This window comes from Phacochoerus africanus, chromosome 5 (assembly GCF_016906955.1).
Source record: "Phacochoerus africanus isolate WHEZ1 chromosome 5, ROS_Pafr_v1, whole genome shotgun sequence".
In the NCBI taxonomy this organism is placed as follows: domain Eukaryota; kingdom Metazoa; phylum Chordata; class Mammalia; order Artiodactyla; family Suidae; genus Phacochoerus; species Phacochoerus africanus.
Genome location: NC_062548.1, coordinates 105,463,280 through 105,480,787, shown reverse-complemented (window position 1 = coordinate 105,480,787; position 17,508 = coordinate 105,463,280). Strand labels below are relative to the sequence as shown.

Here is a 17,508-nt window from a genome sequence, read left to right as displayed (position 1 = left end):
GAGAGAGAGGACTATATACAGAGACTGACCGCATGTGTTCAAAAAACCCTAAAATATTTTTCATCTTGACTTATATAGAGAAAGTGGCCAGGAGTTGCCATTGTGGCACAGTGGAAATGAATCCGACTAGTAACCATGAGGATGCGGGTTTGATCCCTGGCTTTGCTCAGTGGGTTAAGGATACAGCGTTGCCATGAGCTGTGGTGTAGATCGCAGATAAGGCTCAGTTGCTGTGGCTGTGACATAGGCGAGCAGCTGCAGCTCTGATTCGACCCCTAGCCTGGGAATTTACATACAGCACTGGTGAGCCCTAAAAAGCAAAAGAAAAATCTGTCTATCCTTAAAAAAATTTATGGAATGGACTGGTGCCTATACCTAAAGGCACCACCAAAAAGGCACTATCATCACCATAGAACTCAGTCTAGACATTAGGACACTTACGGTGGGAGGGAAAAAGAGAGGGAAAGGGTTTTTAAGAGTATGTAGTTAGTTCAGAAAGATATTAGTTTTACAGGGGGTTAGGGGAACTCAGGGACAGAATATAGTTGAAGCAGAAAAAAAAAAGAAAAAAATATATATTGTGTAGTCTTAGGAGCTTTATAAGCTACTCGAGGTGGAAGGCAAAAAAGCAATGATTACAGTATTAAGGATCCATAAAATGTGAGAGCTTGGTTTATACAGGAAACAGACTCAGAAGTATAGTTACTTGCCCAAGTTCAGAGAGTAAGAGAGTGGGATGCAAAGAACTGGACCACAACCACTAAATCTCAGTTCTTTCCACTGCACTGCTCCTCCCACCCCCACGCCCAACAGTGTTAATCTAGAAATACACCACTATCAATCTGTGACAAGTTAGCAAAATTGAGTCCAGAAAGAACTAAGTGTCCTTAGGAGCTCCCTTCCATCCCTCAATTATTTGTTATTTTTCAGGGAAGAAGTGGGCAAGGTGTCTACCTGTCTCAAAAGAGGTGGAGGAAAGAGTAGACAGGGGTCCTATTTGCCAGATGTTGGAAACCATGAGAAAATGTCGACCAAACATTAAAACAAGCCTGAAAGATAACCAGTGGCTGACGGCAGTAAGAAACATCAAATTTCAATTGACTTACCTGGCTCCAATTTTATTACTTTAATTGCTGCCAATTCACCGGTGTTAACATTCCGTGCCTAAAAAAGAAGAAAAGAAATTGTGAAAAAAGGTTCCAGAAAATCTTTATAAAATGTCACTTCAGCTTACTATTTATTTTCAATTATCAAGAAAAATTTTTTCTTTTTAGGGCCACATCTTTGGCATATGGAAGTTTCCAGGCTAGCTAACGAATGTTGCTAGTGCTGTCAGCCTACACCACAGCCAGCAACTAGAAATCAGAGCCGAGTCTGCGACCTACATCACAGTTCATGGCAACGCTGGAACCTTAACCCCGTGAGCTACCCAGGGATAGAACCCACATCCTCATGGATACTAGTTGGATTTGTTTCCACTGCACTAGAATGGGAACTCCCAGAAATGTATTTTTTTGTCTTTTTTCTTTTTAGGGCCACACCTGCAGCATACAGAGATTCCCAGGCTAGGGTCCAATTAGAGCTATAGCTGCTGGCCTACACCACAGCTACAGCAATGCCAGATCCCAGCCACGTCTTCGATCTACACACCATAGCTCATGGCAACGCTGGATTGTTAACCCACTGAGTGAGGCCAGGGATCGAACTTGTGTCCTCATGGATACTAGTCAGATTCATTTTCGCTGACCCATGACAGGAACTCCCAGGAATGTTTTTTAAAGAACTTCAAAAATGATTTATATTTACAAAACAAACAATATATTCTTCATAATGATTTCAACTTTAATCCATGTAAAAATCTAATAATGGTGATAATAATAGCTAATTCATACACAGACCTTATTATGTGCCAGGCACTATTCTAAGTCTTCTTATATTAATTCATTTAATCCCAACAACATTATGAGGTAGGTACTAATATTACTCCCATGTTCAGGAGAGGAATCTGAAGCACAGAGAAGTGAAGTTGCAGAACATGTCAAGGCCACACTGCTAGCTAATAAGTGACAGTGCTGTGATTCTAATCCAAACAGTCCAACTCCAAGTCTAAGCTTTTAAAATGAGTATTACCTCTATTACCATTCAATCAAAAGCTGGTAAAATTCTGAATTGGTTAACTAGCTTAATTTTATTTTTTTGTCTTTTTAGGGCTGCACCTGCAGCATATGGATGTTCCCAGGCTAGGGGTCTAATCAAAGCCGTAGCCACCGGCCCGCACCACAGCCACAGCCATGCCAGATCCAAGCCATGTCTGCAACCTATACCACAGCTCTTGGCAACACCAGATGCTTAACCTACTGCGTGAGGCCAGGAATTGAACCCACGTCCTCATGGATACTAGTTGGGTTCATTAACCACTGAGATACAATGGGAACTCTTAAATTTTATAACATTAGAATATGGAAAGCAAAGAGCATTATATAACTATAAAAACAACTCCCTTTCATCTGTTTTAACACATCTTAGAGTACAATGAAGTGCAGTTCAATACAAAACAAATATGTTTTTATACCCATATATTTAAAAATAAAAATAAGAGTTCTCTTGTGACACAGTGTGTTAAAGATCTGGCTTTGTCACCGCAGTGGCTTCGTTGGTTTGAACCCTGACCCGGGAACTTCCACATGTTGTGAGCATGAGCAAAAAAAAAAAAAAAAAATCATTTAAAAAATTAATCCAGGGAGTTCCCACTGTGGTGCAGTGGGTTAGGTTTGACTGCATGCCTTGGGTAGCTGCAGAGGTGTGATTCGATCCTTGGCCCAGTGTAATGGGTTAAAGGTTCTGGCATTGCAAGTCGCAGTTGTGGATCAGATTCAATCCCTGGCCTGGGAACTTCCATATGCTATGGGTGTGGACATAAAAAGAAAATAAATAAATATCCATAATATTAGACTGCTGGTAATATAAATAGGCGGAAATTGTCTTTTCAATTTGTATAAAATGGCAGTAATTTTGTTGATTTAAGATTTTTTATACTTAGATTTCAAGATATTTTAAACTATTTACTAAAATTAATAAATTGATTTTCATATCAATAGATGAAAACCAATATATTCCCTGATCACAGAAAGATTCATCCAGGTGACCAGAATTAATCTTAGTTGTAATGCTAAGATCAGTGAATCGGAGTTTCCATGGCTCAGTGGAAACGAATCTGACTAGTATCCATGAGGACGAAGGTTTTGATCCCTGGCCTTGCTCAGTGGGTTAAGGATCCGGCATTGCCATGAGCTGTGTGTGGTGTAGGTTGCAGATACGGCTTGGATCTGACATTGCTGTGGCTGTGGCATAGGCGGGCAGTTAAAGCTCAAATTCGACCTCTAGCCTGGGGAACCTCTATGTGCCATGGGTGCAGCCCTAAAAAGCAAAAAGATCAATCACCTACAAGGGAAGACAAGTGCATCAAGAGTGGAATCCTTCTAAGAATACTGGGGCATTAAAAAAATCAGTTCCAAAGAAGACATATATATGAGACACAGCCACTCCTGAAATATAAATTTTAACCCTTAAACTCAAAGAAGAACAAAGGCATTAAAACATGTAAGAAAAAATTAAAATAAAACTTTTGGGGAAAATTGATTCCTTTTGGAAAAAACTCTTTAACTAATAAACACTTACGATGCCAACCTATTATAGGCAGTTCAATAGAATTGAATATTTATTTCAAACTAAACTTAATTTCCATTACATGAAAGACATTACAAATAGTGCCAGATAAGTTATTTTTTCCCTTCCCTAGGATGAGAAGATATATAGATATAAAATTAGAGTATCATTCTGGGAGCATTTTGTAAAGAAGATGGAGCAGAGTGTACTTGTGAAATATTCAAGTATATCACATTAACATTAGCCATAAATCTTCTCAAACACTATCAGAACTACTTGCCTTTCCTTGCACTGCATTTATCTTTTCTCTGTTGGGTTCCTCCTTGATCCTTTGTCCTTTAATCCACATCTTTTTTAGCACTTCTCTAAATAAAATAATACATTACTCTAATTCTCAGTTCTCCATTTTTAAAACTTTGCTATGGTCTTATTTTCTGTTTATTGAAAAGAAACTCAGAGTATGGGTAATTCCACTACGGACAAGCAAAAAAAAAGAAAAAGAACTCCAAGACAGCTAGGATGACTATTTTTATAGCTGAAATTTTTGTTCCCAACTGACCACAAGGGGGCACACTCTCTACTGACAAGTTAAACTGTCCAAAATGGCTGCAGTACTCAATGCATTCTTCTAAAAATAGATTTAACACCAGCACATATTTAACAGAAAAACTATGACAATAAACTACTGATAATTAGCTTACTGAAGTCAATTATTTACTGTAGGCCTGACTTATGGATACAATTTTTCAAAATTTAAACCAGGCCAAAAATTTCTAAAGGATAACAATTGGTTCTTTAGTGTCAATAAAAAAAGAGACAGCTAAAATGATTATTGCTCTTTTTGGCTTCTAAAATATTTTCCAACATGTAACTTATTTGACAGAATTAAGGTAATTCACAAAAAAGGGAAGAAAAATAACATTAAAAAAACCCTAAGGAAACTTGAATTTCTGAGCCTTTCCATATCAAAATCCTTATGTTTATTAATGAAAGGTGTTTAAAGCATTGTAATTCAAGAATCTTGGATTTCTAGCTAAAATAAATCATATTTTGCTGTCTCTAAATTCATAGGAATCAAGGTTAAACACAGGTAAATGATCTGGTAATACCTTGTACCTGCTATTCTATTTTCAATCACCAAGAGAAATTGACAAGAAAAAAGAGAACAAGATAAATATCATAAAATATCATGTATAAAGTTAGAAATTTCTAAATAGGTATCAGTAATGTAAATTTTACAGGTTTGTCCAGCGCAGAAAATTGAGGATAAATATTCTCGGCTTCCAGACCTAGGCTTCTGCCACATCACTGACTTGACCACCTTTCTCACACGCTCCGACAGTGATGTTCAGATATGTTCTTGAGTTTAAAACTTTTCAGGAGTACACACCCTTGCTTTAAAGACACAAATTCAAACCCCCATCAGACAATTTTGTATATTCACTAATTATGTAGCCATCATTCCTATCTAATTCTGAAACATTTTTATCACCCAAGAAACCCCCCAGACCCATTAGCAGTAACTCCCTATTCCTTCTACCCTCCCCTCCAAGTCCCTGACAACTGGTACTGGTCCATTTGCTGTCTCTACGGCTATTTCATAGACACGTAGTCCTTTGTGACTAGCTTCTTTTGCTGAGCATGTTTTCAGGTTCATTCATGCTGCAGCATTTATCAGTACTTTATTCCTTCTGCTGCTAAATAACAGGTCACTGTAGGGAAAAACCACATTGTTTTATCCTTTTATCAGTTGAAGGATGTTTGGGTTGTTTCCATTTTGGGCTCTTATGAATAATGCTTCTTTGAATACTGTGTGGACCTATGTTTTCAATTCTCTTGGGTATAGACCTCAAAGTGGAATGGCTGAATCACATGGTAACTCTATGTTTAGCTTTTTGAAGAACTGACAAACTTTGTTCAAAGTGGCTGCACCATTTAATGTATCACCGGCAACATATGAAGGTTCCAATTTCTCCACATTGGTGCCAATATTTATTATTACCTAGCTTTTTTAACTTTAGCTTTCCTAGTGAGCGTGAAGTGCTATCTCTTCGTGGTTTGACTTACAACTCACTAATGATGAATCATACCGAGAATCTTTCCATATGCTTGTCATCTGAACATCTTCATTGGAAAAATGTCTACCCAAGTCTTCATCCATTTTTAATTGTATCATATTTTTATTGCTGACTTTTAAACATTTTTTATAGATCATGCTCTAAGTCTCTTCTTGGTTACATGACTTGTAAATATTTAATTCCACCCTCAGTTTTTCTCATTTTCTTAATGGTGTTCTTTTGAAGCTCAAAATTTTTAAATTTTTATGAAATCCAACTTACCTATTTTTGGTTGCTCATGCTTTGGGTATTACAGCTAAGAAACTATTGCCTAGAACCCAAGGTGACAGATTTTTTCCTGTTTTCTTCTAAGAATTTCATAGTTTTAGCTCTTGCATTTGGATTTAGGAGCCACCATTTTGAATGAATTTTTACATGGTGTCAGGCACGGCTCATATTTTACTCTTTTGCAGATGGATAGTTGTGAAACGGCATTTTAACTATAAGACTGCTTACTATCTGGCCTATGTATTTCCAGTCACTCCTTAATCTGCACTTTATGCTCTAGCCAAATGAAACAATTTGCCATTCCCCAATGCTATCCATGCTTTTGCCCTTTGGCACTTACTGCCTAGACACCTTCCCTAACTCCCTTCCCCAGCCTAACTCCTAAACATCTTTTAAAGCTCAGCTTAGCAGTTCCCGTCATGGTGCAGCAGAAATGAATCCAACTAGGAACCATGAGGTTGCAGGTTCGATCCCTGGCCTCAGTGGGTTAAGGATCTGGCGTTGCTGAGCTGTGGTGTAGGTCACAGATGCGGCTCGATCTGGCATTGCTGTGGCTGTGGTGTAGGCCGGCAGCTACAGATCTGATTAGACCCCTAGCCTGGGAAACTCCATATGCCGTGGGTGCAGCCCTAAAAAAGACAAAAAAAAAATAAATAAAAAATTTAAAAAAAATAAAAAAATAAAAATAAATAAAGCTCAGCTTGGATTATTATCACTTCCCATAAGCCTTTCCTGAGCCCCATTCAAGTTTAGACATCCCCCCTACACACTCCATAGACCCTGGGTAATAACCTTTCTCAAATGAGGGTGGGCATGGTGAGGAAGATCCCGCAGATTTTCCTGCTGATCTCACTTTAAAGGAGCTCTTGGAAACTATTATGTTTCAAACTGTCCCAAAATTCAGTTTGGTTCACTCAACTTTTTAGAAGATATTCATATTAACACAAGTTTGGGAAAGGGTTTTTCTGAGATGATTTCATGCTGATTGCTGAGTTATCACCAACTATCAGCAAAGTGTTCCCTGAGTGTGAGAACGGGAGTAAACAACATAATGAAAAAGCAAGCATTATGCAGTAAAAACTGTGTTACCTACTACATAAAGTGAGTTAGATAAATGCCAATAAAAGATCTGATCATCTGCTTTGTACCAAGCATCTCCTGGCAGTCAAAGGATACTATTCAGAAAGGTTCTGAAAGGGGAATGAAAAAATGAAAAGTTTAGGGCTGGCTCTGCCGGTAACAAGCAAGGGCATTTGAACAAGTAATTCCCCTTGTGTTTTCTCCTTCTAGTTTAAAAATAAAGTGAAAAAAAAAAACTATTTCTGGAGTTCCCATCATGGCGCAGTGGTAAATGAATCCGACTAGGAACCATGAGGTTGCGGGTTCAATCCCTGACCTTGCTCAGTGGGTTAAGGATCCGGCATCGCTGTGAACTATGGTGTAGGTTTCAGACACGGCTTGGACCCTGCGTTGCTGTGGCTCTGGCTTCAGACACGGCTTGGACCCTGCGTTGCTGTGGCTCTGGCGTAGGCCAGCAGCTACAGCTCCGATTTGACCCCTAGCCTGGGAATCTCCATATGTCGCAGGAGTGACCCAAGAAACGGCAAAAAGACAAAAAAAAAAAAAAACCCAAAAAACAAAAACAAAAAACAAAAAAAAACTATTTCCAAGTTTCCTTCTAATTCTAAAAGTCAATGTTTGCCTCAAATAATGTACGTCTAAATTAACAGACTCCAAATACTGAGCCAGCTGGCTATTATACAAGAATCATGTGAAGAGTTTAAAAACAAAACAAACAAAAACCACCACCACTGATTATTAATCAAAGGACTTAGGGTGGGACACAGGAATCTGTATTTAAAGCTACTGAGGTGTTTCTGATGCTCAGCTGGGTTCAGGGACCTGGTCTAAGGCACTGTGCCATGTGAGTTTTCTAAAATATAAATACCTACTTCTAAGTCTGAAAAGGGTGTTACAGGGATAGCTTTTATGAAGAAAATACCATTTAAGCAGAGGTTTGAGAGATGGGGTAGATTATAACAAACATAAGAGGGATGGGAAAGAGGGCAGAGAAAGAAAAGTGTGAGTAAAGGTACAGGGACAGAAAACAGACTATTTTGATGTATGGGGCAGGCCAAACCTTAGGGTGTCTCCCATATAAATACTCTCAGAGGGTCAGAGGGGAACAGCTAACCCAGAGTCCCTGATGAAGGAAGTTTTGTTTGCTCTTCCAACTTACTTGGACTAAGTATGAGGCTACTACCAGGGCAAGCAGTTCACAGGAAGACTGATGGCCAAGTGATGTACATGTCTGGTTTGCCCAGGACACTCCCAGGTTATGCTAATTGTCCTAGCAGAATTATTAGCAGTGCCCATTTTCACTCTCAAGTTTATAATTAAACGTTTGTTTAACTTTGGATGATAAATCATAAGACCACTCTACTTATAAACCCTGAGATGACATGAAAAAGGAAAAGGCCAATTGGATTCTCTAAAATAAGGGTCAGCAAACATGCCTGTTTTTTTATAAATGAGGCTTTACTGGAGAAGAGCCATGTTTATTTTATTTTACTTATTTTTTAATGATTTTAATTTTTTCCATTATAGCTGGTTGCCATGTTCATTCAAGTACTGTTTATGGCTGCTTTCACAATACAACAGTAAAGCTGAGCAGCTTAAATGAAGACTACACGGACCACAAAACCTAAAGCATTTATTTACTATCTTGTCCTTTTACAGAAAAAAGTGGTTGACCCCCACTCTAAAACAGCACTGCTCACTAGAATCTTCCGCATTAATGGAAATGTTCTAGTCCTGTACTGTTCATGACTGCAGCCTCATGCTACATGTAGCTAGTAATCAAATGAAATGTAGTTGGACTGTACTTAATTATTTGCACATGCAATTCGATATTTAAATGTGAAGGGCTTTATAATGTTTCAGATGTTTAAATATTTTAAAATTTTATTGAGATGTAATTGACATACAACATTGTATTAGTTTTAGATGACCCAAGGAGATGCCTCAGGAGAACCCAGTCCTAATGACACCTCACTCCTGGACTGTGAGAAAATAAAATTCCAATTGTTTGAACCACCCAGTCTGTGGTATTTTTTCATGGCAGCCCTAGCAAACAAACACACTGAGCAACAGTTTTTAACTTGTAATGACGTCCAATTTATCAACTTTTATTTTATGCTTCTGGTGTCATGTCCAAGACTTTATTCAACCTTAAGTCATAAAGATTTTCTTCTATGTTTTCTTCTAAAAGAACAAGTTTTACATTTATATTTGTGATACACTGAGTTAATTTATGTTTTAGTTTTGTTTTGTGAAGTTTAGGCCAACATTGCTTTTTTTTGTTTGTTTTCTGCATGTGTATGTCCAACAATCCCAATACTATTTGTTGAAAAGATGGTCTTTCTTTCATTGAACTGCCTTTCACCTTTGTCAAAATCAAGCTGCTATATTTGTGTGGGTCTATTTGTGGATTCTACATTGACCCATTGATCTTGTGTCTATTCCTTACCCACAGGACACACAATCTTGATTACTATAGCTTTATGGTTAAGTCAGATATTGTGATTCCTCCAATTTAACTTTTCTTTTTAGAAGTTCCATTAGCTATTCTAGGTCCTTTGCCTTTTCATGGAAATTTTAGAATCTCTGTCTCTATATTTATTTTTAAAAACTCTGCTGAGATTCTGTAGATTAGAATTATAGTTCAATTTGTAGAAAACTGACATCTTTACTATGCAGAATCTTTCAATTCATGAACACTACTCTCTATTTCTTTGATATCTCTCATGATTGCTTTATAGTTAGCAGCATACAGATCTTACACATTATTTAAATTTTGATTTTAACAGCCATGTGTACATTGACAATTGTATTAGACATAACAGCTCTAAGAAGTTTGAACCACCATGCAACATAACCCAGTGTGAAAAAGATACCATAAAGTTGTGACAGTGTCTTGCCAAGTAGGACCTGGGGCAAACTAAAGATTTAAAGAAACAGAAAAGACACAATGAGGAGACAATTTAAAAACAGCAGAGAACAGAACAAATGCACAGAAAAAATAAGAGACTATGAGAAAAAAACATATCTCCAAAGCTGCCTTGAGTTCCTAACAACTTCCCAGTTCCATATCACATGCATCTTTACAATAGCTTCTCTTTTCTTAAATTAACTTGAATGGCTCTTTGTTTCTTGAAACCAGAGGATGTTGAAAATCTGAATTTTTAGAGCTGTACGATGCTAATTTCAAAAAAAAAAATTGAGACTACCATACTAGTTTTCTTTTTAATGCATTTAACAGCTAATGATTGTATATAGACATGGAAAATAATCTATAACTGATAAAAAAACAACAACAGAGTAATAAGTTATAATTCAAAGTTTAATTTTTAAGTTGTTTGGAATCCAAAATAGACTTGTTCCATATTAATAACACTTTTCAGTGGTAACTGGCAGACTACAAATGTCAAATGAATTAATAATATAGATAAAACTGAATAGTGGCATTAAATTTGGGAAAACACAAGGGGCCAAATAACCACATTCCCACTTCCCTCTATAGAAGCTATAGCAGCAGCATTTCTAGCCTAAAGGTGCTCAAACACCAGTGTGTATAAAAAAAAAAAAATCCCCTGAAGTTTTGCTTCCAGAAACACATAAGACTAGGTATGAAAACCCTTCCTATTACAAACCTAGATACAGCAGATATGATACAACAAATACTCTTTTTTGGGGGGCAGGGGTGCAGAGTAGGCGGCATGTGGAAGTTCCTGGGTCAGGGACTGAACCGTGCCACAGGTGCAACCTGCACCACAGCTATGGCAATGCCAAATCTTTAAACTGTTACATCACAAGGGAACGTCCAACAGGTACTCCTTTTTTTTTTTTTTTTTTTTTCCTTAAATTTTCTGTCCTTTTAGGGCTGCACTAGCAGCATATGGAAGTTCCCAGGCTAGGGGTGGAATTGGAGCTGCAGCTGCTGGCCTATGCCACAGCCACAGCAACACGGGATCCGAGTTGGGCTTCATCTTCGACCTACACCACAGCAAACAGCAATGCTGGATCCTTAACCCACCAAGCAAGGCTAGGGATCGAACCCACATCCTCATGGATACCAGTCCAGTTTGTCACTGCTGAGCCATGACAGGAACTCCAACAGTTACTCTTTTAAATGCACTGCTGAACTCAAAAGGAAACCCACAGGAGGTGAAAACAAGAGAAAATAGTAATTATCTCAAAAATAGCTGTTCAATGCATTTACCAAATGAAATCAGAGTGGTGAACAAGAGCTAAAGCCATGATCTCAGATTAACCTTGGAATCTAGAGACTTGAATATTTATTTTTATTGGACTTGGTGAAAGTTGAAATTGAGACAAATGCACAAACCCAGCAATGCACTTAAAAGGTCACTCAGTGAATAGAGGGGAGGGAAGGGGGTGTCTTGTCCACTAACAAAAAGACCAAACTAAAAACAGTGTTTGGGTTCCTGTTGTGGCGCAGCGGAAACAAATCCGACTAGGAACCATGAGGGTGCGGGTTCGGTCCCCGGCTTTGCTCAGTGGGTTAAGGATCTGGAGTTGCCAAGAGCTGTGGTGTAGGTCGCAGACGCGGCTCAGACCTGGTGTTGCTGTGGCTCTGGTGTAGGTCGGCAGCAACAGCTCCAAATGGACCTCTAGCCTGGGAACCTCCATATGCTGCAGGTGCGACCCTAAAAAGACAAAAAGACAAAACAAACAAACAAAACCAAGTGTTTGAATCAAGACATTCACTGGAATGGGGTTCCCTGAAAATTCAAATTCATAATTGTAGTCTGTTCTCAGGTGAGTATAAATTTACACTTCTCTCAAGGACCAGGAGCTTCAGGCCAAGAAATGAATTCAAGCTGTTTCTGAGTTAGTGGTAACACAAGGCACCAGTCAAAAAAAGAAGCAAATTTTCTACAGTTTCAACCCATGCCCCCAAGGAGATTCCTAAATATTAGTATTAGCCAATTATGAAATTAAAACAAAATTATCAAACAAAAAGGAAACAAAACTACTAGAGCCACAAAAGTTAAAAACAACAGAATTAAATTTGCAAGAAGTTCAAATTTTGGAATTAACAGATATATACTATAAAATTACAACTAAGTATGCTTTAAAAGTTTACAGGACTAAAAAAGGTATTAAATACATGAGCCAGAAACAAGAGGCTAACAAAAATGATTTGGCAGACAGGAATAAAGGACGTAATAGAATTTCTGGAAACAAAAAATATAATTCTTGAAATTAAAAACCGAATTGGAGCGGATACAGACAGAATTAGTAAACCAAATGACATATTTGAAACAGCGCAGAAAGTGATAGAAGAGATGAAAGATTAAGAGATATTTTTAAATCATCTTATCTCATAAAAGAAACTAACATATATCTAATTAAAGTTTCAGAAGGAAAAGAAAAGAAAAAAAGTAGAGAGAAGCAATATTTCAAGAGATGGTGGCTGAAAAATTTCCAGAATGGATGGAAGACAGAAGACCTCAGATTTGGGAAACAAAAGTCACAAGGTGGATAAACAAAAAAGAAATACACATCCGGATACATCATATGAAGTTGCAAAACACCAAAGACAAAGAGGTGCTATTTAAAACCAATGGAGAAGAGGGGTCAAATTATCTACAAAAGAACAACACATCAGACTTCTCAGAGAAACAAGAGAAGTCAGAATAACACTGTACAAAGAGAAAGTAAATCAATCTAGAATAACATTCTCGGGTAAAAACATCATTCAAGAAATAAGACCAGGAGCTCCTGTTGTGGTGCAGCGAAAATGAATCCGACTAGGAACCATGAACATAATAACCATTCAGGTGACTGTGATGCAACTGTCCATCAGTCACACTTCTGAGAAACACTACAGCCAAATGAGAGTAAAGTGGTAGATGAATGGAGTTTCAGAGATTCCCATTACAGGGAGAGGCTGTGGAGCAAGAGATACCCAGTGCTGCAAAGAAATCTAGCAACAGGGAACAGGTGGTAGCAGAAAGTCACATGCACATACAATCAGATGTCCCCAAATGAGAAACTGCAGAGTAGAAGGGAAAAGTATTTTTCTAAAATTAGTAACAATATAAGTAGAACAGTGCTTTCTCATTACATAAGATGCTTTTTCATTTAAATATTGGAAATGAAAATATGATAGAATGGTTTAGGACACCATCAGTGAAATAATTCAATCCACAACCTATGAATGGACCACCTATAAAACCGATGGTGGGAAGGTCTGCCTTCTGAAGTCTTGGCTACACTCTGGCCTACACCCCTGAGTAAATGCCCTTCATACACTAATTCCTAATATCTGGGATGTGACTGCCATGGAGCAACAGAAGAGTATTTCTCAAAGATGTTAAATATGTTCTGCAAGAAAAAAAAAAAAAAGAAAAGAAAAGGAAGAGAAAGAAAGAAAAAGTTTCTTGGAAATAATACATACTCTAGTCTCCTCCTAGAGAGTAATATTACATAGTAGCACATTAAAAGATTCTGAAGATTCTCCAGTAAGGATTATCTATTTTTTGTTCATTTGACTCCACGTTTTGCTCCATGATCTGACTGGGGGGCTCCCAATATTTCCATTAGTCTTTATTAGAAAATTTAAGATTTAGAAATCTGTATTTACTTAAGCAAATGCTTTTCTCCCCCCCTTTTTTGGATGCCCTGTGGCACATGGAGTTCCCAGGTCAGGGATCAGATCTGACCGGCAGTTGCAACCAAAGCCACTGAAGCCACAGCTGTGGCAACGCCAATCCTCAACTCACTGTGCCAGGCTAGGGATCAAACCTGCATCCCAGTGCTTCCAAGATGCCACCAATCCTGTGGCGCCACAGCAGGAACTCCAAGCAAATACTTTTTATTCACTGTTTTATCTTTGGTGCCTAGGAAAAGTGTGTGGACCACAAGAGGCACTAAAAAAAAAAAAATTTTTTTTTTCCTGAATGAGTAATTAAATACCATGTGCTAAGTATTTAAAAACTAGCTTTGGAGTTCCGTCGTGGCTCAGTGGTTAACGAATCCGACTAGGAAGCATGAAGTTGTGGGTTCGATCTCTGGCCTTGTTCAGTGGGTTAACGATCCGGCATTGCCACGAGCTGTGGTGTAGGTCGCAGATGCGGCTCAGATCCCGAGTTGCTGTGGCTCTGGTGCAGGCTGGCAGCTACAGCTCCCATTAGACCCCTAGCCTGTGAATCTCCATATGCTGTGGGTTCGGCCATAGAAGACAAAAATAAATAAATAAATAAATACATAAATACAAATAAAAACTAGTTTGGAGGATAAGGGCAGAGCAAGCCTTGACTGGTAGTACTTATTTCAGCACTGGTAGTACTTATTTCAGCACTGTAAACATTTCCACCAGGATGATCACAAGGTACCAATTTGACATCTCTGAACACTGGCTTAGAAAGAGATGCTCATAAGCTCACTCACACAAAAAAGACTCTGGGACATCTATTATTAAAATGCTAAAACAGCTTATTTTATGCAAATGCAAAATACCACCACACTAACCAGTATCCCTGAGGAATATCAGGTTTTCCAGATAATGAGAAAGTGGAAAATGTATTTTTTTTTTTTTTGGTCTTTTTTAGGGCGGCAACCATGGTATATAGAGGTTCCCAGGGTAGGAGTCGAATCAGAGCTCCAGCTGCCAGCCTGCACCACAGCTATAGCAACGTGACCTACACCACAGCTCAAGGCAACACCAGATCCTTAATCCACCGAGTGAGGCCAGGGATCGAACCTGTGTCCTCATGGATGCTAGTCGGGTTCGCTAACCCCTGAGCCATGACAGGAAGTCTGGAAAACATATATTTTTTTTTAATTCGAAGAAGAAATATTGCATACTAATTGTGCGGTACAAATTTTAACATTTTTCTGCAAACTTAATGTCAGTTATCTATGAACTGTCATAAGTTGATGCTCTTAAAGGCTACTGAGGTACATAAAGCTATTTACCCCTTTACTAAACCATGGATTCTTAACCTGAGGCCCAAGGATGGGTTTTAGGAAACCCAAGAACCCTCTAACACTAAATGTAAACAGATACATGTTTATAAATCTTTCTGGGAAGAAAGTCCACAGCTTCCATAAGATATATCAAAGGTATCCACAATCTAATGGTTAGATGCACTTCTCCAAATAAATACGACTGCTCAGCTAGTTGAATTTGATGGGTTTTGGTTTCTCCCTCTCTTGTCAGGTGGTCTGTGGTAATACTTCTCACTGTCAGTGTACTTAGGGCATGCCCACCTCCTAATGTGCTCTGGGTTAGAAAAGCTGGTAAGTGAGCTTGTTAGGAAATGTGTTTTAATTAAAGCACTGTGGAATTCACCTATGAATAAAGCAAATACGAAAATAAAACATGAAAAATGACTGGTGGCAAATAGCATGTTAAATAAACAGAATATTTATTCATATAACTGGTGGTACAGATTAATTATAAAAACACATAAAAAATCTATCTAATAAGATCTTTATCTTACTAGACGCCTTCTGTTTATTTTTAAATATGTTTAAGATAATTTCTATCTGGAGTTCCCGTCGTGGCTCAGTGGTTAATGAATCCGACTAGGAACCATGAGGTTGTGGGTTCGATCCCTGGCCTCGCTCAGTGGGTTAAGGATCTGGTGCTGCCGTGAGCTGTGGTGTAGGTGGCAGACATGGCTTGGATTCCGCGTTGCTGTGGCTCTGGCGTAGGCTGGCGGCTAGGGCTCCGATTTGACCCCTAGCCTAGGAACCTCCATATGCCGCAGGAGCGGACCAAGAAATGGCAAAAAGACCAAAAAAAAAAAAAAAAAAGATAATTTCTATCTTACAAAAAAGAATATACCCTTTAAATACATCAATCATGAAAACTAGCACCTATTCATTCGAGAATCCCATTTTTGCCTGTAAAAATCAGAATCTATCCATCATAAAAAAAAAAAAAGGCAATATAACAGCCAACTTTATCATCATCTTTTAAATTTAAAAGTCTGTTTAGATCTAGAATGAGTGAACAAATTACTAGAATATGTGCCCACATTTGAGGGCTGGATGTATATCTCTCACCCCAATCAGTGATATTAGGACATACGTATGCTTTTCTGACACAAAATTCCAAACTTAGATATATTTATAAGACAAACCAATTCAGTTTCATGAAATCTATGAAAGTTCACAAAGTACTCCAAGCAATGATTTAAGAAACATTTGTCCAATTATATAAAATTTTTCCATTTTTCCTTCTTTCACTAAAAATTCATTATTATAGGATAAAGAATATGAATATCATTTTTTCCACATTTCTCCTGTTTCCAAAACCCTTTAATCACATCTCATTTGCTTCTGTTATTACTGGGATTTTGTTTCAATTACACTTTGGTGATATCAGAGGATAAACTGAAAAGAGGGGCCAACAGAAGGCAGGTCAGCCTCTAAGGACATACTGTTTAGAGCAGGCCTGAAACAGTGACTGTCTGAACTACAGAAACTTAGTGGGAATGGACGTAAATGGTTAAATTCTACTTTAGTCCACGTTTTCCAGTTTGTGGTTGTCCAGAGCCAAAATTAACAAGACCTACATTGCATTTGCTTGAGCAATTATTTCCAGGGATAAATAGCTATGTTTTCTGTTGCACTGTCACTTCAGAGGTGTCTAGAACAGTTCTCAAGGAAGGACCACAATGCAGCAAGGCCATCCTCTCCAACAGAGCTGGACCTGAGCTCATGCAGGCTGCCAAATATCAAGACAGCATCTCCTCAAATAAGTTATGTAATAGCTTGGCCGGGAAAAAGAAACATTAGAGCAGACTATGGAAAAAAGAAGACCAGTTCAGAGAATAAGACGGGGAATGTGGTTATGAGGCCAAAGACAAGACCAAACAGAGACAGGTCTGGCAGCAGCTGGAAACCCAGATCATCGATAATGACTGAAACTGATCTCACCAGTACTGATGACTATTATTTTCAGGTACCCATTCTGGTGGGACAGCTTGTGGTTTCCCGTGATAATCTCACACAGGTTTTTAAGGACTGAAGTAAGGAAACTGGACAATGAATTTCTGTCTCCCTTGATCGGTGTAATATCCTCCTCCCAGTCTCTTAAATCTGGCCTGGAAAGGGACCTTCCTTTGAGTCAGATGGAATTTGAATCCATTAAGCTGCAAACAAATACATACAAAGATAATATAGCATAGTGGTTATGGGTATGTTCTGTGAGGTTGAATTCCAGCTCTGTCATTTATTAGGAATACACACAATACATTCAGTAGCCTATATGATACCGGGCAGTTCTTTAACTTCCATGTGCCAGTTTCCTCATCTGTAAAATAGAGATAATAAATGAGGTAGACTATCTCACTGAGTCGTGAGGATTAAATTAGTGCTTTTGTTTTCCACTATCTTAATTCAGTGAAGGGACTATGGAAATATGGGTAATATGGGAAAATACTGAGAAATCTTCATG

At 38.2% G+C, this 17,508-nt stretch overlaps 1 protein-coding gene across 3 annotated transcripts in view; it reads right to left on the bottom strand.

The window, feature by feature from the left end:
* MAP4K3 (mitogen-activated protein kinase kinase kinase kinase 3) overlaps positions 1-17,508 on the bottom strand; it is a 198,075-nt gene that overhangs the window by 127,328 nt on the left and 53,239 nt on the right. For all 3 annotated transcript variants that reach the window (XR_007135149.1, XM_047782228.1, XM_047782229.1), the window contains exon 2: positions 1,107-1,164. Coding sequence is in view for 2 of the 3 variants with exons in the window: in XM_047782228.1 (XP_047638184.1) it covers positions 1,107-1,164 (58 nt within the window). In the remaining variant the exon portion in view is untranslated. The remainder of the gene's footprint in view (positions 1-1,106; positions 1,165-17,508) is intronic.